The following is a 23,058-nucleotide window of genomic DNA, read 5'->3' on the forward strand; positions in this document are numbered from 1 at the left end:
CCCCATGTCCGTCCCGTTCCCCCCCACCCCAGTGACAAGTTCAATAGATGTCCTGAACCAGTGGTTTAATGATTTGTTTTTTTCTGAAAGTCTTACCATATGAGTCATCATTAGCACTCCTACTTCACAAATTAGCTCCTTGTGAATATCAAAAGACTGCTCTTAGTAAATTGCAAGAATTTTAGGAACTCTGTGTCTGGAACTGGGGACAAAGATCAAGTGTATTTCTTATAACCATAGCTTCCTGAAGGTCAGTATGTTTATTGATAGATGTGATTTAGTGATGTATATATTAAATTATATATAAATACCTTGACAAAAGATCCTAAATTAGAAAGATATATTTAGAAATTGATGCTACATTCTAAAGGTGAAAATAAGTCCATGCTCTCTTACACTATGTGCTTCAGAAAAGAACACCATCTTGTGTAGCTTACACTTGTTTTGGACACTCTGGGAGCCAGCAGGTGATGTGGTGGATAAGGCACTGGACTCACGTCAGGTGCATTTGCGTTCATGGCCAAAATCCTAACAGGAGAATAGAGGAGAAGGGATTGTGATGTGGCCATCCTCCCTGGGGGGATGATTTCTCGCTTTCTGTCTCTCTCTGGCAAGCACATGTGCCCTGTGGCAAAAACAAAACAATAACAAAAACGGGTATGATGCGTTTGTTAAAAAAAAATGCAGAAGAGGGGACCAGCAGTTAGTGTAATGGCTATGTCGCTGGACTCACATGTAGTCGACTGCAGTTCGCATCCTGGACCTGGTGGCTTCAAACTCAACGCTGGGTGCGTGTGCATGCGTGTCCAAGATCCTGGGAGGAGAAGGGATTGCGGCGTGGCCATCCCCCCTGGGGGGTGATTTCTCGCTTTCTGTCTCTCTGTCTCTGTCTGGCGAGTGCACACGCCCTATAGCAAAATCCTCTTTAAAAAAAAAATGCAGAAGGGTAGGTGGTTTAAGAAGGGGGTGGGGAGTAGAGGGTGGAAGGGGGATAGAGATAGTGAGAGGGAAAGTGAGAAATCATCTCCCAGTGGGGATGGCCATGTGCCTCAATCCCTTCTCCATTCTCTTCCTGGGATTTTGGACATGTACGCACACATGCCCAATCTGATTTTCAAGCTGCCAGGTCAGACTAGAACCACGTTGGCCATGTGGGAGTCCAGTGATGTAACTGCTACGCCATCTGCTGAGTGAAGAGAGGAGAGGGAGAAGGGGGAGAGAGAGACTCATCGGCAACCTCTACAGGGTCTGGTCACATTGCAGCCCCCTTCCTCCAGTACTTAGCTTGTCAAATCTTGGGCGTTCATGCACATGCCTGGTGCCGTTTAGGCTGACTAGGTCTGGAATTTTAACTGAAGTCACTGTGTGGGATGTGGCTTCTCTTGAGCAGTACATTACTGCTGTGCCATGCCCATCCATCCTGCATTTGGAGTTACTGTGTTCAAAGACAGTGCTAGTTGCTATGCCACTGCCGTGCAAAATAGGTGATAATCTAGTAGAGGACATAAACTTAATTGTATAAATAAATAATTGAGATGCATGCCAAGAAAGGAACATGTATGTAATTCATAATACAACACCTAATCTGGAGATTCAGAAACATCTAAGAGACAAATAGAAGTTATCCAGCTTTGAAAGAGCATTTAGGTGAAAGATGGTACAATTGCCCCCTGAATCTAGCATCCCTGGATTCAATAAACCTTAGATAGAAAATGTTAAGTTAGGGGCCAGCAGGAGGCATGGTGGGTGGTTAAGGTGTTGGAATTCTCACATGGCCAACTGTGGTTCGAGTCCTGGACCAGTTGCCTTGCTTTCTAACTCTCCCTCTCTTTCATTCTCTGGCAAAACTCATGTGAGGAAAAAAAAATAGTAATAATTAATAAATAAGCATACAAACAAACAAATTATTATTTTTTTTGGAGAGGTTTTCGCTATAGGACGCCTGCGCTCGCCAAACAGACAGAGAGAGACAGAGAGACAGAAAGCGAGAAATCACCCCCCAGGGGGGATGGTCACGCCGCAATCCCTTCTCCATTCTCCTCTCAAAAAAACAATCCCTTCTCCATTCTCCTCTCGGGATCTTGGGCACGCACGCACACGCGCCCTGCGTGAGTCTTAAGCCACCGGATCTGGGACGCAAACCATGGTCGACTACGTGGGAGTTCAGCAACATAGGCATTACGCTAACTGCTGGTTCCCCAAACAAACAAATTCTTAAAAAAAAAAAAAAGAAAAGAAAATTTTAAGTTATGGGACTGGCAGTTGGCATAGTGCTGGACTCCTGCATGGCTCCATGGTTGACCACAGTTCGAGTCCCGGACTTGGCAACTTGGGTTCTCACTTTCTCTCTTTCTCTGGTTAAATTAAATTTAAATAAATAAATAAATAAGTAAAATAAAATAATTTTAATAGAGATTTTTGCTATAAGGGTGCATGTGATTGCCAGAGAGACAGAAAGCGAGAAATCATCCCCCAGGGAAGATGACCATGCAGCAATCCCTTTCTCCTCTTGGGATTTTGGGAATGAATGCACATATGCACAGTTTATTTATTTATTTATTTATTTTGTGGAGGTTTTTGCTATAGGGTGCGTGCACTCGCCAGAAAGACAGAGAGAGATAGAGAGACAGAAAGTGAGAAATCACACCCCAGGGGGATGACCACCCTGAAATTCCTTCTCCTCCATTCCCCTCTCAGGATCTTGGGCACTCACACACACTCGCCTGGCGTGAATTTAAGACACCAGGTCTGGGGCTCAAACTGTGGTCGACTACATGGGAGTTCAGCGACATAGCCATTACGCTGCTAGTGTCCCACACAGTGTGTTTTAAGCTGCCAGGTCTGGGACTCGAACCATGGTTGACTATGTGGTAGTCCTGTGGTGTAACCATTATGCCACCTGCTGGTCTCATAAGTAATTCTTTAATTTTTTAAAAGTAAGTGTTAAGTTGTTACTGATGTACACTATACAGTTAGAGCTCTGGTTATTACATTGATACTGAACGAGGATAGACTTTCCTTGTCATTGTTTTCAAAACTGTAACAACTACTTATATATGATTTATATGCTAGGTTTTATAAATCAACTAGAGATAATTTAAAGTTCATGGGAAGATATACATAGGTTTTATGAAATATTACGCCATTTTATATAAGGGACTTAAGCATTCACAGATCTGCAAGGGAATTAAATTCTCATTAAAATAGAGGGGCATCTATATTCCATTTAGAGTGAAAGCAGCACTTTTTTTTTTGAAAGAGATTTTTGCTATAGGGTGCATGCATTTGCCTGTAAAACAAGAGACAGAAAGTGAGAAATTATCCTCCCAGGGGAGATGACCACACTGCATTTCTTTTCTTCCACTCTCCTCTCCCGATCTTGGGCATGCACACACATGCCCAGTGTGAGTAATAAGCTGTGGGTCTGGGACTGGAACCGCGGTTGAGTGCGTGGGAGTCCAGTGACATACCACCCATGTGCTGGTCCCGCAACATCCTTTAAAAAAAAAAAGTTATTTAATCTTATTTATTATTATTATTGTCTTTTAAATTTTGGTATAAGGCACATATGCTCACGAGAGAGAGAACGAGAGAATAAGAAAGCAAGGCGCCATGTCTGGAACTCGAGCCATGGTCCACTATGTAGGAGTCCAGAACCTTTACCACCATGCCACCTGCTGGCCTGAAAGCAACACCTTTGAAGGCTCTGAAAGGGGAATGAATTTTGGAGTATTTAAAAGGTGATGTGGTGGTTAATGTGCTGGACACTCCCACATGGCTGACCATGGTTCATGTTCTGGACTTGGTAGGTTGCTTTCTCACTTTCTCTCTCTCACTGGCTGATCAAACTGGAAAATAATAAATAAAGTTATACTGCAATTCTTAAAGAAAATGCAGTATTGCCCAGAGATGGGGATGTTGAAAGGGAGAGAAGCTTGTGATAAGGTCGTGGGGTAGAGGGGGTGGGTGGGATACTACACCATAGAAGAGTTTTAAAAGGGCAATGGCATATTCAATTTTTTTTTTTCCCCTTAAGGCGTATGCTTGAGGGAGAGTGAGAGAGGAAAAATGAGAAATCACCCCCTGGAGGGATGTCATCCCGCAGTCCCTCCTCCTCTACTCTCATCTTGGGATTTGGGGCATGCATGTACATGTACCTCGCATGATTTTCAAGGCTCTGGGTCTAGCATGTGAAACATGGTCAGCTATGTCAGAGTCCAGTTCCTTAACCACCATACCACCTGCTGGCCCCTGGATTTGCAATTTTTTTAAAGAATTATTTTATTTACTTATTTATTTTAATTTGACCAGAGAGGGATACAGAGAGAGAGAGAGAGAGAGAGAGAGAGAAAGTGAGAAAGCAAGCCGCCAGGTCTGGGACTGGAACCAAGGTCGGCCATGTGGGAGTCCGGTGCCCTTAACCACCACACCACCTGCGGGCCCCTGGATTTGCATTTTTGAAGTTCACTCTGTTGTTATGGAAAGTTCACTGTAGATTGGTGGAAGTCAGTTAAGAGTGACTATTTAGAAGATCCCTAATGTGATCCTGATGAAAGATGATGGCTTACAGTAGTGGAATTATGGAAATGGAAAGAGGTAGTCAGATCACATTAATATTTAGGAGGGAGGAGAGGGGCAAATATGGTGGTTTATCAATGTGGTTTAGGATTAGGACATGAAGTTTAAAGATTATATCTAGGTAGCTTACATGAGCAATGTGTGGTTGAAAGTATCATTACAAAAACAGGGAAGAGCTGCAGGAACTCTGATAAATCTTGAACAGGGTATTAAATGTCTACATAGGTTAGGAAATTTTATATCTATATCCGAGGATTGATCTGAATAGGAATAAAATTTGGGAATCTTTGGCATACACTTGTAACTTGGTCGCTGATTAAAATTTTAGGCAATGGATGAGATTGCCTATTGTTTCACATGAAGTCAGGCATCTTAGGGCCAGCCACAGAGCATGTTGGTTAAGGCTGTCGGATGAATTCCACATGGCTGACTGCGCAGTTGAGATTCAGGTCTGAACCCCTTGGCTTGGAATCCATATCTGGCACGTATGTGTGTATACCCAAAATCCTGAGAGGAGAATGGAAGAGAAGGGATTGCAGTGTGTCATCCCTTCTGGGGGTGCTGTCTCACTTTCTTCCGCCCTCACTTTCGCTTTGAGCACACATGCCCCGTAACATAAAATTTAAAAAAAAAGGGCCAACAGGTGGCAGGGTGATTGGGGTGCTGGACTCCCACATGGCCTACAGTAGTTGGGGACCAGCAGGTGGCGTGAAAGGTGCTGGACAGTCCCACATGGCCAACCATGGTTTGAATCCTGGACTTGGTGGCTTGCTTTCTTGCTTTCTCTCTCTGTATCTGTCTCTGGTCAGATTAAAATGAATGAATGAATAAATAAAATTAAATACGTAATTATTTAAAAAAAATTTAAAAAAAAAAGGCATCTTAGACCAGAGCCTGGAGGAAGTAGAATTAAACTTGGGTAAGGTAATCAAAAAGGTGCTGCCAAAAGGTAAGAGAAAAATTAGGAACATGAAATACCAGAAGACAAAACGTACAGGTTCTTGGGGACAGCTGGTAGCTTGGTGGTTAAGGTGCAGGATACTCCTGCATGGCCAACCATGGTTCAAGGCCTGGACCTGGTGGCTTGCTTTCTCACTTTTTGTCTCTTCTCTCTCTCTGGTCAAATTAAAATAAAATGAATGAATAGATAAAAATAAATAATTCTTTAAAATTTTTTTAAAAAGTTCTTATGACTTGTGTTTCATGTACGTCATCTCTATTTCCTAACTCTTTTCCTTTGTAACTTACTTACGTTAACTGTATTGTATGGTGAAAAACCTCCTTTGGGAACGAGATAGGATATAAATAATAATTACTCAGTTGTGACTACTGGGAACATATTCTTCACAGTAAAACAGTACACTGAAACTTAATTCTCTTTATTGTTTTTATAATTATATCTGTCCTCTAAACAATAGTCGAAAGAAACGATAGTGTTAGCTCTGTGTTTATTTTTGGTTTTAAATTCTGAAAGGGTAAGGGATGCATAGTAATTTTTGAGTACTATTGCGGATAACAGTAAGGGTGACTAGAATAATTTGACAGGTTTCTTGCTTCTAGAAGGGAGGTCAGCACATGTGAGATCATGCTTTGGCTCTTAAATAATAATTCTAAATTATTGAGTTTGACTCTTTGGTTTAGGAAAAACCAGACCTACTTAACTACAAGAATTAACCCTAGCCGATCTTAGATAGAAAATAGAGATACAGGCTACTGTTAAAAAACCTTTCCCCAGTCTTATACAGTCCTATGTGGAGAAGATCTATTTGTTTTTATTGATGTAAGATTAAAAAAAATAGTTGTGGTAGGAGTTTAAAAGTTACAATGTACTTTTGAAAAAGTCATTAATTATCTGGTGCTCTGAGGAGCAGGTGAGAATTATTTGTGAGGAATGTTTTGAAATATTATTGGTGACATCTAGCACCAAGGCTTCTCCTACATTTTCAGTAGAATTGCAGGGGAGATGTTATACTCCTTGTAATCTGAAACATTTAATTTCTTCCTTTTCTTTTATAGAGATGTGAACTGTGTCCTCATAAGGATGGAGCTTTAAAAAGAACAGATAATGGGGGTAAGTGCAGAGATTGTTAAAAAAAATACATTTTATTGAAAATTAAGAAGGTGGAGTGTTGGGGCTAGCAAATGGTGTGGAGGTTAAGGTGCTGAATTCCCACATGGCCAGCAGTAGACCTGATGGCTTAAAAAAAAATCACATCAAAAAAATAAATAAATAAATAAAATGTTGTAGTGTTTAAACATACCTGGTCATTCATAGAATTTTTATTGGATTAAATAGTTTAGTATAGACGTGTGTGTGTGTGTATATATATATATGTGTGTGTGTGTGTATATATACATACATATTTAAGGTTTTTTTTTTTTTTTTGGAAAGGTTTACATTTTAGTGTTTTTTTTTTTTTTTTTTTGGGAAAGGTTTTTGCTATAGGGCGCATGTGCTCTCCAGTAAGACAGAGACAGAAAGCAAGAAATCACCCCCCGGGGGGATGGTCATACCGCAATCCCTTCTCCTCCATTCTCCTCTCGGGATCTTGGACACGCACGCACACGCACCCAGCGTGAGTTTAAGCCACCGGGTCTGGGACTCTAACTGTAGTCGACTATGTGGGAGTCCACCGACATAGCCATTAAGCTAACTGCTGGTCCCCGCATGTTTAAGGTTTTTGCCATAGGTTTTTGCACACTTTCCAGGGAGAGACAGTGAGAGGGAAAGTGAGAAATCACTCCCTGCACCAACCACCCCCCCTCCCCGGGATGGCCATGCTGCAATCCCTTTTATCTATTCTAAGGGGTTTTGGGTACATGCACACCCAAGCTTGACGTGATTTTCATGCTGCCAGGTGCTGGACTTGAACTGCAGTTGGCCATGTAGGAGTCCAGTGCTGCAACCCAGTATGCCACCTGCTGACCACTTATTACAGAAATAGTTTTGACAGTAGTGAATGTAATATATAAACTCCTTTTTGTGTTGACACACAATTTTTTTAATTTTGTAGATAAACTTAAGAAGGCTCCCCCTTTTATTTATCTCTAGACATACTAATTTTCATACTTTCACTTATCTGCCTGAGAGAGGTCCATGTCTTTACACATCATACCACTCTTTTTTTTTTTTTTTTTTTAAGAGGTTTTTGCTATAGGGCGCCTGCGCTCGCCAGACAGACAGAGACAGAGAGATAGAAAGCAAGAAATCACCCCCCAGGGGGATGGCCATGCCGCAGTCCTTCTCCTCCATTCTCCTCTCGGGATCTTGGACACGCATGCACACGCGTCTGTTGTGAGTTTTAAGCCACTGGGTCCGGGACGTGAACCGCAGTCGACTATGTGGTGGGAGTCCAGCAACATAGCCATTACGCTAACTGCTGGTCCCTCATACAACTCTTAAATATAATTTTTTTCCTTTTTTTTTTTTTTTTTTTCCAAAAGGACATGTGTGTTTCCTAGACACATACGGAGAGAGAGAGAGAGAGGGAGAAAGCACCTCCCAGTGGGTTGTAGGGGTGGTCATGCTGCAATCACTTCTCTTCCATTTCTCCTCTGGGCATGCATGCACAGGCACTCAGTGTGTTTTAGGCCACCGGGGCCAGGATTTAAACCTTGCCAGTGGCCATGTGGATTCTCTTAACCTCTAGGCCATGGAGCTGGCCTCATTTCTTAAATATGTAGTCATTAATTTATTACACTATGACAGTACTGTGGAAATTAAATAACTGATGAGGAAACTGAACAAAATAAAGGTATAATTAACTACTGTTAGTATACTCTTTTTCATCTTGAGCAGCTAACTGAAATGAAAGTTGGTTTCTTTGGGGGATTGGTTTTAAAGCCCCCCCTTCCCCTTGGATATCAAAATCCATGAATGCTCTGGTCCATTGTATAAAATTGTATAGCATTTGCATATAACCTATGTATATTCTTTATATTTTAAGTCATGTAATCTTAGCATCAGATATAAATAAAAAGAAAAATAGGTAGATAAATTTCTTCAGTATCTCTCTTAGGGAGCTATCTATTCCCTGTATCATAACAATTGGTGTGACCTGACCTCATCTGTAGTTGCTTGAATCTGTGTATGAGAAACCTGTGGATATGGAAGGCCAAACATACTTTTGGCATAGGAAGGATAAAATACAGCATTCCTGGCTATCTATTTTTTTGTTTTGTTTTATAACTTTAATTTGAAAACCAGCAGTTAGTTCTCATCCACATTGCCTGTAGATTTTTGAAAGTGGTAACAGGTACATAGGTCACCAGAGTACAGAGCTTGTTGGGTGAATCTTCATCCTCATTTAGTTTTCTGGACAACTGCACATGGATTCCATGTGGGACGTTCCTTATTGCTTTGGCCCAAGATGGCTTTGTTGAGCCTGGTTACCAATGCGTACATCTGGAGTCCCCATCTTCTTCATGGCAGATTTCTGGATTTCTTTGAGTGCTGGAGGGGCATGCTTCTTGAAGCCCACATTATGGATGCACTTGTGAATGTTGAAGGTGTATTCCCGGGTCACCACCTCATTGATGGCACAATGGCCCTTCTTGCCACCCTTCTTTGTGGGAGCCATTCTGCCCGGCCTAAGTTGGAAAGAAAGAGTGCAAAGGATTGTGGAAGCCCTGGCTATCTGTATTTTACTTACTTATTATTATTTGAGATATTTTTGCCTTAGTGCATGTGTGCTCACCAGAGAGAGACAGAGATAGTGAGAGGGAAAGTGAGAAATCATCCTCTGTGGAGGATGGCCACGCCACAATACCTTTTCCTCTACTCTCTTCTCAGGATCTTGAGCAAACACACATATGCACCTGGAGTGATTTTCTTTTCTTTTCTTTTCTTTTCTTTTTTTTAAAGAATTATTTATTTATTTAATCTTATTTGTTATTGTTAGTTTTTTTCAGTTGACCACCAGAGAGACAGAGAGAGAGAAAGGGGAAGGGAAAGCGAGAAAGCAAGCCACCAGGTCCAGGACTTGAACCATTGTCGGCCATGTAGGAATCCAGCGCCCTTATCCACCACATCGCCTACTGGCCCCCGTACCTGGCATGATTTTCAAGCCTCTGAGTCCGGGACTTGAACTGCGGTTGGCCATGTGGGAGTCCAGCAATGTAACCATTATGCCATCTACTGGCCCTTATTATTTTTTAACATTTTAAAGTGTTTTTGCCTTAGGGGTATATATATGTTCCCCCGAGAAAGACAGAAAGGAGAGGGAGAAAGCACTCTTCATTAGTGTGCGGTGAAATCACAATATCGTCTCCTGTTTCTCCATCTTGTTGGGATTTGGGGCATGCACACACAGCTAATGCCTTTTTATATTTTAAATGAAATATTTTGACTATGTTGTACAGCTATATTGCCCAGAAATTTTTTTTTTTTTGGAGAAGTTTTCGCTATAGGGCGTGTGCGCTCCTCAGACAGACAGAGACAGAGAGACAGAAAGTGAGAAATCACCCCCCAGGGGGGATGATCACACCGCAATCCCTTCTCCTCCATTCTCCTCTCGGGATCTTGGGCACACACGCACATGCGCCCGGCGTGAGTTCTAAGCCACCGGGGCCGGGACACGAACCGCGGTCGACCACGTGGGAGTCCAGCGACATAGCCATTACGTTAACTGCTGGTCCCCTTGCCCAGAAAATTTTTAAAATAATTACTTATTTTTTATTATTTTTCAATGTGACAAGAGTGAGAGGGAGAGAGAGAGGGAGGGAAATGAGAAAGGAAGCTGCCAGGTCTGGCACTTGAGCCGTGGTCAGCCATGTGGGAGTCCAGCACCTTAATTACCACACGACCTGCTGACCCCCCAATTTAGAAATTAATATTAACCCTCTTTATCACTATTTTCTTGCATATTTTTGTAGGTTTCTTTTACATGTATATAAGTGAATAGAAAAATATATACTTATTTTCCAATTTAATACAAATGGGTGAATATTATACTTCTGCATTTAAATTTATTTCACTAAAACACCGTATCATTCTGTTATCTGTGTAGAGGTTTTGTTTTTCCCATATGTTATGTTATGTGGCCTGTCACTTATTGATGGACTTCGTAATCTTTTGCTTTTGTGACTAATGCTTATATATATGTCATTTATTGTATGCAGTGTATCTGTAAGATTATTAATTGTCAGAAGTGGGACAGTTGAGTTGAAAGGATTTTTCATGTATGTTTCCAAATTATTTTCTCTGGTAGTTGTATCAATTTATGTTTTCAGCAGCAATGAATGAGAAAGTTATTCTTTTTCTTCTTTTTTTAAAAAATAATTGTTTTATTTAACTTTAGTTATTTATTTTAATTTGACCAGAGAAGGACAGAGTGAGTGAGTGAGTGAAAGAGAGAGAGGGAGAAAATGAGAAAGCAAAACTGTCAAGTCTGAGACTTGAACCACAGGTGGCCATGTGGGAGTCCAGTGCCCTTTAACCACGATGCCACCTGCCAGCCCCAGAGAAAGTTATTCTTTATAGCCTTGGTAATCTAAGGTATCACAGAACAATAATTTTTATCTTATTATGAGTGAAGTTAAGCATCTTTACGTATCTGAAGAATAATTTGTTTTATTTCTTTTGTGGTCTGTTCATATACTTCCTCAATTTCCTTGTTGTTGTTTTTCTATTTTATTTGTTGGAGCCTTTATAGGAGCCAAACATATATTGTACTTTTTTTTTTGATAAGTTAGACTATTTTTTGCCCATTTGTTAGACTTTGTGTATGGGATGTTTTATTATGTGGAGCTTTTTGATTTTTATTTAGCCAGGGGTTTATTAATGTCTTTCTTTTTTAGAAAGAATCATTTTATTTAACTTTATTTATTATTATTATTTTCCAGTTTGATCAGAGAGAGGAAAAGAGAGAAAAAAAAAAGAGGGGGGGAGGGATAGTGAGAAAGCAAGCCACCCAGGTCCGGGACTTGAACTGCAGTGGGCCATGTGGGCATCTAGTGTCATCTCCTGGCCCCATTAATGTCTTTCATGGCTTTTGTATTTTGAATGATTAGTTAGAAAGGTCTTATCTTTTTTTAGAGAGATTTTTGCTATCTGGCACATGTGCTTGCCATTTACAGAGACAGAGAGACAGAAAGTGAGAAATCACCCTCCAGGGGGGATGGCCATGCCACAGTCCCTTCTCCATTCTCCTCTCAGGATTTTGGGTATGCATGCACACGTGCCTGTTGTGAGTTTTAAGCCACTGGGTCTGGGGCTCAAACTGCAGTCAGCCATGTGGTAGTCCAGCGACGTAACCATTAATGCCATCTGGTTACAACAAAATTCTTTCATGTTTTCCTCTAGTATTATTTGGGGGAGGGACTTGGTGGCCGAGTCAATTAATTACACACTTACTGAGTGCCTATGTTGTCTGGGATGTAGTTCCAGGTACTTGCAACACATCAAAGAACAACACAAATATCCCTGCCTTCATGCAGCTTATAGTCTTGCATTTACTACCATGTCACTTGCACACTGTGACCATGGGCACATTACACACTTCTTTGCATCTCTGTCCTCAGATGTCCTATGGGAGAACAAGCAGGTCTAGTTACATGAGTAATGTGCCTGATGTATTATAGATGCCATACAAGGCACCCACCCCCAGTTTATTACTCAGACAGTACATAGGGTTAGAAATTGATTTTTCTTTTCTTTTTTAAAATTTACTATAGGGTATGTGCTCTTACTGGGTGGGGAGGGGGTGAGAAAGCAAGAGAGAAAGCATCCACTGGGGGGATGGCCGGGCTGCAGTCCTTTCTACATTTTTTTTTTTGTCAAGATTTTGGGCATTCATACACACATGTCTGGCTTGTTTTTCAAGCCACTGAGTCGGGGACTCAAATCACAAACCGGCCTAGAGGAATCCAGCCGCCTTAACCATCATGCCACTTGGCTGACCTGGAAGTTCATTTTTAATAATAAATTACAAGAGAGAAAAGAAAGTGGGAGTTGAGCCTATTGTCTGGTATTTTGTGATGGTGCTGAGGAGGGAGGTGCGGACCTGTACCAGGGCCTGGGGCTGGATACAGAATTTGTTGCTGCTCCCACTTCTTGAGACTGTTGGCAAGCTCCTTGGTCTTCTCTCTCATTGGCTTTCTTGGCTGTCTTAAGTGTTTCGAAAGGGGCTTTACCTACAAGTTAGGCTTTCATAGTCTTGGTCACATTGTTTTTGAATTGGACTAGATGAAATTCCTGAACAGCTCTGGAGATGTCAAATCAGCCAGAGGGGACTTTGTCATCACAGGTTTTGGTCCAGCCTCTATGACCATAGTTCACTCAGTGAACACATTGTTCCTTTACTACTGTCAGCTGGGTGTGGTTGATGTTAAAGTGTAGGTGGTTGTGGTCTGACTCTGACATTCTGTAGTAGAGTCCTCTAGGAGTACAGAGAGTTAGGAACTTCAGCAGAAAGCTGGGGCATCATGTTGGTCTTGTTAGGAATCACTAGGACAGGAGCTTCTGATCAGGGATTACCTCCTGGCAATATTTCAAGACATGTTTGATATAGGGATTGGGTACTGCTGCCAGAGGGGAGATGTACACATTTCCAGGAACTCTGGAGTCTGTGCTAGCCCAGGAAATCCTTCACGTCAGTCTGGCTAGGATGGGCTCTGCTCCCGCATGGCTTAGTAGGTGTAGATTCTAGGTGGCAGGCATGCAACTCAGTTACCATGTCCTGCTTTTTAAAAAAAATATTTTTTAAAGAGGTTTTTGCCTTAGGGTGCTGCTCTCGCTGGTGTGTGTGAGAGAGAGAGACAGAGACAGTGAGATGGAAAGTGAGAAATCACCCTCCAGGTTGGAGGACACTGCAGTGCCTTCTCCATTCTCTTCCTGGGATTTTGGGCATACACACACTCTTGCCCAGTGTGATTTTGAAGCCACTAGGACCATGTGGGAGTCCAGAGACTTAACTGTTACACCATCTGCTGGTCTGCTTTGGTATTTTAAAAGTATCTTTCCTCTTTCTCTTACCTTCCTGTTCTTCTCCCTCCTGTCTTCTCTTCCTTCTTTTTTACATTTACTCCTTGATATACCTGAACCTTTCTCAACCTTTCTCATGTGGGTGTAGTTGTGTTACTGCCATATAAGTTCTTCACACCATAATGCAACTTTTTTTTTTTTTAAAAACTTGCCAGAGGTCATGTGTGCTCTTGAGTGAGTGAGAGACAGATAGAGAGGGAGAGAGAGAGAGAGAAATCACCCTGCATGAGGCATGGTCACAGTGTAAATCCCTTCTTCATTTCTCCGTCCTGTTGGGGTATGTATGCATATATATCCTGCATGTTGTTTTTTTAAAGTTTTTTTGCTATAGGCCACTGTGCGCTCGCCAGAAGACAGAGACAGAGAGACAGAAAGAGAGAAATCACCCCCCAGGGGGATGACCATGCTGCAGTCCTTTCTCCATTCTCCTCTCGGGATCTTGGGAATGCACGCATGCACACACACCCAGCGTGAGTTTAAGCCACCGGGTCTGGGACTGGAACTGTGGTTGATTACATGGGAGTCCAGCGACATAGCCACTATGCCACCTGCTGGTCCCCTGCATATTTTTGAAAAATGTAATTACTTTATTTTAGTTTTGCCATAGAGCATGTACATTTGCTGGAGAGAGAAAAAGAGAGGAGAGAGAGAGAGGTCAATCACTTCTGGGAGAATGACCAAGCCACAATCCCTTCTCTTCTCCTCTTGGGTGTGCATGCACACATGCCGGTAGTGATTTTCTTTCTTTCTTTAAAAATTATTTAATTTTATTTATTGTTATTTTGCTATTATTATTATTATTTTAAAATTTGACCAGAGAGAGAGAGAGAAAGCAGGGTCTGGGATTTGAACTATGGTTGGCTACATGGGAGTCCAGTGCCTTAACCACCATGCTACCTGCTGGTCCCAACCTGGAGTGATTTTTCAAGTATCCGGGTCTGGAACTCTAACCATGCAGTTGGCCATGTTGGATCTAGCCACTTTAAACTCTCAGCCAGCAGGGACTAGTAGATGGTTATGTTGCTGGACTTCTACATAGTCAACTGTGGTTTGAGTCCCAGACCTGGTGGCTTAAAATTCATGCCAGGTGTGTGTGTGCATTTCCAAAATCTTAAGAGGAGAAGGGATTATGGCATGGCCATATACCCTGGGAGGGATTTTCTAACTTTTTGTCTCTTTGTTGAGTGTGCACACCCTATAGCAAAAATCTCTCTGCTCTCCCTCTCCTCTCCCCAGTAAATGAATAAAAATAAACTGCACTAACTGCTGGCCCACATACCCAGCATGTTTTTTTTTTCTTTTAAATATTCACCTAACTTTTTATTTGTTATTATCACTATTATTATTTTTTAATTCACCAGGGAAAGACAGATAGCAGGAGAGAGAGAGAAAGTGAGAAAGGAAGCTGCCAGGTCCTAGACGCAAGCTACAGTCGACTATGTGGAAGTCCAGTGCCTTAACCACCACATCACTTGCTGGCCCCATATCCAGCATTTCTTTTTTTTTTTTTTTGAGAGGTTTTTGCTATTGGGTGCGTGCGTTTGCCAGAAAAACAGAGAGAGAGACAGAGGCGAGAAATCGCCCCCCAGGTGGGATGGCCACACTGCAATCCATTCTCCTCTCAGTATCTTGGGCACATATGCACACACACCCAGCATGAGTTTAAACCACCGGGTCCAGGACTCGAACTGCAGTCAACTACGTGGGAGTCCAGCGACATAGCCATTATGCCAACTGCTGGTCCCACAACATTATTTTTTTTTAAGAGTTATTTTATTTAACTTTATTTATTTATGTATTTAAATTTGACCAGAGGAGGGGGGAAGCAAGAAAGAAAGTAGCCAGGTCCAGGACCTGAACCGTGGTTTGCCATGTGGGAGTCCAGCATCCTCAACCACCATGTCACCTGCACCCCCTCCCTTTTTTTTAACGAGAGATTTTTGTTATAGAGCTCTAGAGACATAGAGACAGACAGAGAGACAGAAAGTAAGAAATCATTCCCGAGGGGATTACCATGCTGCAAATTCCTTTTCTTCTATTCTCCTCTCGGGATTTTGGGCACTCATGCACACATGCCTGGTGTGAGTTTCAAGCCTCTGGGTCTGGGTCTCACATCATGGTTGGCCATGTGAGAGTCCAGTGATGTAACCATTATGCCATGTGCTGATCCTCTGAAATGTTTTGGGATCTTAACAATGTAAATATACTTTAGTAATACTTTAAATTGGTGGAGATCATGAGTTTTATTATCTACAGTTTTTGTTTGTTTCTTGTTTTTATTTTTTAATCACAGAGAAAAAGAAAAAGACACTAAATGCTCTGATTTTTTTTCTCAATTTAGTGCATTGGCCATGACTTCCAGCATAATATTGAATAGAAGGGGTGATAGCAAGCATCTTTTCCTTCCTTCCTTCCTTTTCTTTTCTTTCTTTCTTTTCTCTCTCTTTTTTTTTTTTTGGAGAGGTTTTTAGGCTATAGGGCGCGTGTGCTCGCCAGACAGACAGAGAGAGACAGAACGTGAGAAATCACCGTCCAGGGGGGATGGCCACGCTGCAATCCCTTCTCCTCCATTATCCTCTCGGGATCTTGGGCACGCACGCACACACGCCCGGCATGAGTTTAAGCCACTGGGTCCGGGACTTGAACCATGGTCGACTATGTGGGAGTCCAGCAACATAGCCATTACGGTAACTGCTGGTCCCTCTTCTTTTTTTAAAGAGAGATTTTTGCTATAGGCGTGTGCACTCACCAGAGGGACAGAAAGTGAGAAATCACTTCCCACCAGGGAGGCTGGCCATGCTGCAGTCCCTTCTCCTCTTTGGATTTTGGACATGCATGCATGTTTGCCCAGTAGGAGTTTTAAGCTGCTTGGTCTGGGATTCGAACTGCAGTCAATTACATAGTAGTCCACCAGCGTAACCATCAAGCTATCTGCTGGTCCTAACATCTGTTTCTTATTCTTCATATTACAGAGAGGAATTATTTTTTAGCGCTTAACCATTAAGTATGAAGATAGTTTTTACGTTTTGAGGTCCCCTCTCCCCCACGTTTTAGTCACTAATTTAACAAATTAAGGAAATTTCCTTATTTTTTTCTTTTGACGAGAGTTTTTTGTTTTTATTATTAAATAAAAAATGGAGGGTCTGGCAGGTGGTGCAGTGGTTAAGGTGTTGGACTCCCACATGGCTGACCACAGTTCAGTTCTGGACCTGGTGGCTTGCTTTCTCTCTTTCTCTTCTCTCTGGTCGGATTAAAAAAAAATAACAAAGAATAATCCTTAAAAAAAGGGAGATAAATTTTCTACCTTTATTGTGATGATCATAGAATTTTTCTTTCTTACTGTTTTGGAAATTATATTGATACATTTTTGAATGTTGAATCAATCTGTTTTCCCCGTATAAACTCTACTGTCATTAAGGGACTTAACTGCTAATACTTTGTTTAGCATTTTGGCACCTATGTTTTTGAGTGAAATTAGGCTAAGCTTTTCCTTTGTTGTATCATAGTTAGTTTATGACATCAGTGTTATGCTTGTCTCATAAGAAGTCAAGATTTTTTGTGTTCTATTTTCTGGAAGTGTTTGTGTAGGACTCGTATTGTGTTATCCTTACATGTTTGATAGGAATCAGTGATAAATCTGTGTCCTGAAGGTTTTAATTACAGATTAATTTATGTACCTAAAGGATTGTTTGAAATTTTAATTTTTTTAAAAGAATTATTTTACCCATTAATTTAATTTGACAAGAGAGGGATAGGGTGGGTGGGGGGAGCAAGAGAGAGAGAGAGAAAGCAAGCCACTAGGTCCAGGATTTGAACCACAGTAAGCCACATGGGAGTCCAGTGCCCTTAACTACCATGCTACCTGCAAGCCCCTAAAATTTTAATTTGTTAATTAAAATCAGTTTTAGTAAGCCCTACTTTTTTGGCAAATCATCTATTCTAAATTTTAAAATTTGTTCACTCTAAAAGTTCTTTGTTATCTTCTTAATCTTTTAAATCTCCAAAATTCATAATGACCTTTGTTATTTATGCCATATCTTTTTTTTTTCTTTTTTAAGTAGTTTTATTTAACTTTATTTTATTCATTCATTTATTTATTTATTTTAATTTGACTGGAGAGGGACAGAGAGTGTTGAGAAAGTGTGAAAGCAAGCCGCCAGGTCCAGGACTTGAACCAAGGTCAGCCAGCCACCAGCGCCCTTAACCACCATACCACCTCCCGGCATGCCATCTCTTTTTCTGTGAGTCTAGTAATGGGTATACCAGTTTGGCTTTGTTAATGCTCATAAATAATTGCTTGTATCTTTATCTCCTTTTTTTTTTTTTTTTGAGAGGTTTTTGCTATAGGGCGTGTGTGCTCGCCAGAGAGACAGAAAGTGAGAAATCACCCCCCCTCACCAGGGGCGATGGCCACACCGCAATCCCTTCTCCTCCATTTTCCTCTCAGGATCCTGGGCGCGCACGCACATGCGCCCAGCATGAGTTTAAGCCACCGGGTCCGGGACTCGAACCGCAGTTAGCTACATGGGAGTCCAGCGACATAGCCATTACGCTAACTACTGTTCCCGCTAATATCTTTATCTCCTTTTACTTGCTTTTAAAACCATTTTTATACAGAACTGTAGCTCGTGCCACAAAGTAAATACACTTCTCATAATAATATTTGTTTTAATCTGTTGGGGCTGCTGTAACAAAATCCCTTCTACTTGGTAATTTATAAATAATAGACCTTACTGTTCCAAGTTTTGGAGGCTGAGAAGTCCCTGTTTGAGGTGATGGCAGTTTAGATGTCTAGTGAAGGCCTGCTGCTCATAGTTGGCACTTGCTATGTGTTCTCATAGAGAGGAAGGGGTAAAAAAAGACCCCGTGTTTTTTTTTTTTAAGAGAAATTTTTGCTATAGTACGCATGTGCTTGTGGTAGAGAGAGAGAGAGAGAGAGAGAGAAAGAAAGAAAGTGAGAAATCACCCTCCCGGAGAATAGCCATGCCACAATCCCTTCTCCTCTTGAGATTTTGGGCACTCACACAACATGTTACGTGTGAGTTTGAAACCTCTGGGTCTGGGCCTCATGGTCGGCCATATGAGAGCCAGCGCTGTAACCATTCTGCCATCTTCTGGTCCCTCTGAGTTTTCTTTTAATATGGGCATTAATCTCATCCATGAGAGCTCTGCTCATGACCTTGAAGTCTTTCAAAGGCCATCATTGCTGCATTGGGGAGCATTTTAACATGTGGATATTGGGTGACAAGCTTCGAGACTATTGGTATACTGTTTTAGAGTTTACTACCATATTTGTAGATTATGCCTTTTGCTATTAGATTTGTTAGTCTTAATTTTCAAGTACATAGGGATTTTTATTTATTTATTTTTTTATTATTGATATTTAGTTCAGTTTTTTATTATGGTGAGAAAATATATTTTGGTGCTAGCCTGTGGCATGATGGTTAAGGTGGCTAGATCTCCCATGGCCTAATGCACAGTTTGAGTCCCAGTCCAGGTGGCCTGAGAAAACATGCTGAGTTTTTAAAGTATGTGTATATGCCCCACATCCCTAGAGAATAGAGGAGGAAGGGATTGCAGTGTGGCCATCCCCCCTAGTGGGTTGCTTTTTCATTGTGTCACCCTGTCATCTCTATGTCAGTTGCACCCTGTGCAAATTTAAAAAAAAGAAAAACAGAAAATTCTGAATATAATACTATTGACTGTGTTGCAACACTTGGTTTAGGGCTAGAATGTGGATTTATTTTTTTGAGAGGTTTTTTTGCTATTGGGTGCGCGTGCTCACCAGAAAGACAGAGAGAGACAGAAAGACAGAAAGGGAGAAATCACCCCCCTGAGGAGATGGCCATGCCGCAATCCTTCTCTTCTCGGGATCTTGGGCATGCACGCATACGCTCCCGGCGTTAGTTTAAGCCACCAGGTCTGGGACTCGAACTGCAGTTGACTATGTGGGAATCCAGTGACATAGACATTACATCAACTGCTGGTCCCAAAATTGTGTATTTCAAAAGAAATTCTATAGTTTCATGCCAGCCATGGCATGATGGTTAAGGCAATTGGATCTCACATAACCAATAGTATGATTCAAGTCTTGGATTCAGTAGCTTAAAAAACACGCCTGGCAAATGTGCACGCATGTCTCTCACATCCCTAGAGGAGAATGGAGATGGGATTGTGGTGTGGCCATCCTTGGGAGTGGTATGTGTGTGTGGGGAAATTTCTCTCCTGCCCCTACCCCCACATCCCCAGTGAGCACACTCCCTATTGCAAAACTTGAACGACAACAAAAATAATTCTGTGGTTTTGGAGTGTAGTGTTTTATATATATGCGGTAGGTTAGCTTTCGATATTTGGTTGTTGAAATCTTCTATATCCTTGATGAGTTTTTGAGAAGATTTCCTGTGATTTGTTGAGGAAGGCATGCCAATATTTCTCACTGATTGTGTACTATCAGTTTTTTCCTCTATGTATTCTGATAGTTTGTTAGGTTCATGTACATTTGGAAGTGCTATAGCTCTTCTATATGAATCAAATCTTTCATTATTTATATCTTTCATTACTATGGAGCACACTCAATTTTTTTTTTTTTTTTTTTTTGAGAGATTTTTCCCTTAGGTTGCATGCACTCTCCAGGGAGGGGTGAAGGAGAGACAGAGACAGTGAGAGGGAAAGTGAGAAATCACCTTGTGTGTGTGTGTGTGTGTGTGTGTGTGTGTGGGTGTGGGTGGGTGGGGGGGTTGATGGCCATGCCACAGTTCCTTCTCTATTCTCCTCCTGGGATCTTGGGCATGCTCGGACATGTGCTGGGCATGACTTTCAAGCCACCAGATCTGGACTCAATTCGTGGTCGGCCATGTGGGAGTCCAGCACGATAACAGCTATGCCATCTGCTCGCCCTTAAGACAGGAATTTAATCTGTTTATATTTAGGATTATGACAGGCAGGGTAGATTTTTGTTCTTGTCATTTTCCTAGGTGTTTTTTGGTGGTTTTGTGTGTTCTCTTTCTTTCTTTCTTTGTCTCTGATTTGATATTTTTTGTAGTGTTGGGGTTTGGGTTCTTTCTGTTTCTCATATTTGCATATCTAGTTCATTTTTTTGTATTTTCATGTGTTTTTATGATGATAGTTACATTGTTTTGCTTCTTAATTTAGGATTCCTTTATGTATTTCTTCTAAGGCTGGTCTAGTGAGGGTTATTTCTTCAGTGTTTGCTTGTCTTTTTTTTTTTTTTTTTAAAGAATTAACGTACTTAATTTTATTATTTTTAATTTTACCAGAGAGAGAGAGAGAGGAGGGAAGGTGAGAAAGCAATCTACCAGGTCCAGGACTCTAACTGCTGTCGGCCATGGGGGTGTCAGTGCCTTAACCACTATACCACCTACTGTTCTCTTACTTGTCTTTTGAAGACTTTATTTCTCCTTATATATGAAGGATAGGTTTACTAGGCATAGAATTCTTGGCTGGCAGTTTTCTCTTTTAGAATTTTGTCTTATGTTTTCTTTCCATTTTTTGTTGCCCAATGGCATGAGTGCTTTCCAAATAGAGATAAAAAGAATCCCCCGACAGGGTATAGTTACGTTGCAGCTATTTTGTCTGCAGTTAAGATATAGGTATGTCTTTCAAGATGCTACTGCGTGAACTAGAGTTGGTTGGCCATGTGGGTTCTTGTGCCCCAGATGTACTGCACTTAATGCCATGCTGTGGCCTGCCCCTTTCAGGCTTTTGAATATTGGGACACACACACACATGCACACGCACACGCAGCACCCAGTGTGTTTTTCAAGCCATCAGGGCTAGGATGCAGTTGGCCATGGTTGGCCATGTGGAATCTAGCTCTATGTAACCATTCGGCAAAGGGTCTGGCCCTTTGTTTTTTAATTTTGACATTTTAATTATAAACCTTGACCAGGACCTCTTTTTGAGACTCTTTCTACTTGATCTAGTCTGGTCAAGCATATTAGCTGACCTAGCTTGTGCTATATAGCTTACAGTAGTCATTAAATAGATATTTTATAATATTGAAGCTCTACGTTATTTTTTAATAATTTAAAAAATAATTTTAACATACATTTATTTATTTATTTATTTTAATTTGGCCAGAGAGGGACAGAGTGAGGGAGGGAGGGAGTGAGTGAGAAAGCAAGCCTCCAGATCTGGGATTCAAACTGCCATTGGTCATGTGGGAGTCCAGTACCTTTAACTACCATGCCACCTGCCAGGCCCTTCTACATTATGTTTTTAATTTTATTTGTTGCAGTGTTTTAAGTTTGAGAATGTCTGTTTTTTTTTTTTTTAAACGATTTCTCTTTGTCAGATTTTTCGTTCTGATTTTAAATTGGTTTTTGGATTTTGTTTGATCGGTTACTGTTTTTTTTTTTAAATTTGCCAAGGGTATGTGTGCCCACTGGAGAGAGGGCAAAAAGTGAGAAAGCAATCCCGCATGGAGAGTGCTCATGCTGTAATCCCTTCTCCTCCATTATTCCTTCCTTTTGGAATTTTGGGCATGTACACACCTACGTCCAGAGTTGATTTTTTTTTTTTTAAGTTACAGGGTCTGGGATTCCAACAACAATGTTGGCCGTGTGGCTTCTAGCCATCTCCACCACCACATTATAGTATGACCTGAACGGTGTGTTTATATTATCCTGTATCTATCTTAGTGAGTTCTTTCTAGAGCTATTGTTTTCAGTTTCCATTCAGACTTTTTAAGAATGTTTTTTCTTTCCGCTCTCTTATTGGATAATTAGTGTTTTCTTTGTAAGTGTTAAGTTTCCTTGTTGTGTTATGTTCCTCATGTCCCTGTGCTGTTATCTGGGTATCTGGTATGGTAGTTATTTCTTTCAATTTTATGGAGCAGGTTTAGTGGAACCTAATTTTTGGAAGTTTTTTTTTTTTTTTTTAAATTTGCCAGAGAGCGTGTATGCTCACCAGAGGGAGAGAGAGAAGGCATACTCCCCCCAGTGGGGTGTGGTCATATTACAGTCCCTTCTTGGGAGATGCATTTTGTAGTATCAGATAAAGGAGTGTTTTAGTTCTTTTTTTTTTTTTTTTTCTTTTGAGACGTTTTTCCTATAGGGTGTGTGCGCTCACCAGAAAGACAGAAAGAGACAGAGAGAAAGTGAGAGATAACCCCCCCCCCCGAGGGATAGCCACTTTTCAATTCCTTCTCTATTCTCCTATCAGGATCTTGGGCACACATGTACACACACCTGGTGTGAGTTTAAGACACTGAGTCCAGGACTCGAACTGTGGTCGACTACATGAGAGTTCAGCGACATAGCCATTACACCAACTGCTGGTCCCACCCAGCATGAGTTTCAAGCTGGCAGGTCTGGAACTTGAACCATTGTCAGCCATGTGGGAGTCCAGTGCCTTAACTATTATGCCACCTGCTGGCCCCAATGTTTTAATTTAAAAAAAGTATTTTATTTAACTATTTATTTATTTATTTTTAAATTTCAATAAAGAGAGTGAGTAAGTGAGAGAGAGAGGGAGGG

The 23,058-nt window shown here is 41.3% G+C and overlaps 1 protein-coding gene across 1 annotated transcript in view; it reads left to right on the forward strand.

Annotated features, from left to right (window-relative positions):
• The window catches only part of MLLT10 (MLLT10 histone lysine methyltransferase DOT1L cofactor), a 292,936-nt gene that overhangs the window by 86,297 nt on the left and 183,581 nt on the right, over nt 1–23,058 (forward strand). The window contains 1 exon segment of the mRNA XM_027776734.1: nt 6,595–6,649. Within this exon segment, the coding sequence (XP_027632535.1) occupies nt 6,644–6,649 (6 nt within the window). The 5' untranslated portion in view covers nt 6,595–6,643.

This window comes from Tupaia chinensis, unplaced genomic scaffold (assembly GCF_000334495.1).
Source record: "Tupaia chinensis unplaced genomic scaffold, TupChi_1.0 Scaffold000060_1, whole genome shotgun sequence".
Classification (NCBI taxonomy): Eukaryota; Metazoa; Chordata; class Mammalia; order Scandentia; family Tupaiidae; genus Tupaia; species Tupaia belangeri.